General features: G+C 59.2%; 1 protein-coding gene across 1 annotated transcript in view; it reads left to right on the top strand.

Moving 5' to 3' along the window:
- The window catches only part of LOC102259842 (mitogen-activated protein kinase kinase kinase MLK4), a 32205-nt gene that overhangs the window by 30999 nt on the left and 304 nt on the right, over positions 1–902 (top strand). The window contains exons 10-11 of the mRNA XM_014535894.1: positions 5–199; positions 763–902. Coding sequence (XP_014391380.1) covers positions 5–199; positions 763–902 — 335 coding nt within the window. The remainder of the gene's footprint in view (positions 1–4; positions 200–762) is intronic.

Genomic DNA, 902 nt, shown 5'->3' with positions numbered 1-902 from the left:
CCGGGTGTCTGTCCTGCCGCAGGAGGGTGCCAGCCCGCCTCCCCACCCAGACGCGAGGCCGAGAGCGGGGTGTGGAGGCACCTGGGTCCCCCCTCCTCGGAGCTGCCCCGTGGGAACGCGCCTCCCTGTTCTTCGTCGAAGAAAAGGGCAGCGAGTCACAGGCGGACCGTCTCCGATGGCAACGCCTCTCTGGCCCCAGGTAGGCGCTCGGAGGGCAGGTACGGATACCACTGTAGGCAGCAGAGTGTCACCCCGCATCTGGGCGCCTGACAAGTGATGGCATTTCCCAGCGTCTCCATTTACAGATGTGTTTCCACCAGGCACACAGGCCTTCGAATTCTACCCTACGCCTTCCTTTCACATCATCTGGATTCTGGGAAAAGGATAATTAAGCATCAGTCACTTAAATATGTAATAATTAATAGCACCTTAAATCAGAAAGGCCACGCCAGCCCAGCTGGTGGTCAGATTTCCGTTTTTTTTAAATATATTTTTATGGATGTCAGAGAGGAAGGGAGAGGGAGAGAGAAAGAGAAACATCCATGAGGAGAGAGAATCATGGATCGGCTGCCTCCTTCACGCCCCACACTGGGGATCGAGCCCGCAACCCGGGCATGTGCCCTGAACGGGAATCGAACCGTGACCTCCTGGTTCCTGGGTTGACGCTCAACCACTGAGCCACGTGGGCCGGGCTGGTTAGTTGTCTGATATGCATTGTGTCGGACGTCCCGGTCTCTGATGGCACTGTCTTTGCTTTCTCAGCAGCTGCTGCCGCAGGAGCTCCAGGACTGCCCCCCGAGCGGGTGTGGGGACCCCCCCACCCCTCCTGGCCTCACGGGAACCTGCCCCTCCAGGCGCTGCCACTGGAGGCCCCGCCAGGAAAACACAGAGCCTTCACCCCC

The sequence above is a fragment of the Myotis brandtii genome, unplaced genomic scaffold (genome assembly GCF_000412655.1).
Source record: "Myotis brandtii unplaced genomic scaffold, ASM41265v1 scaffold1026, whole genome shotgun sequence".
Classification (NCBI taxonomy): domain Eukaryota; kingdom Metazoa; phylum Chordata; class Mammalia; order Chiroptera; family Vespertilionidae; genus Myotis; species Myotis brandtii.
Note: the sequence above shows the minus strand (reverse complement) of the source record. Positions and strands in the feature narration are given on the sequence as shown.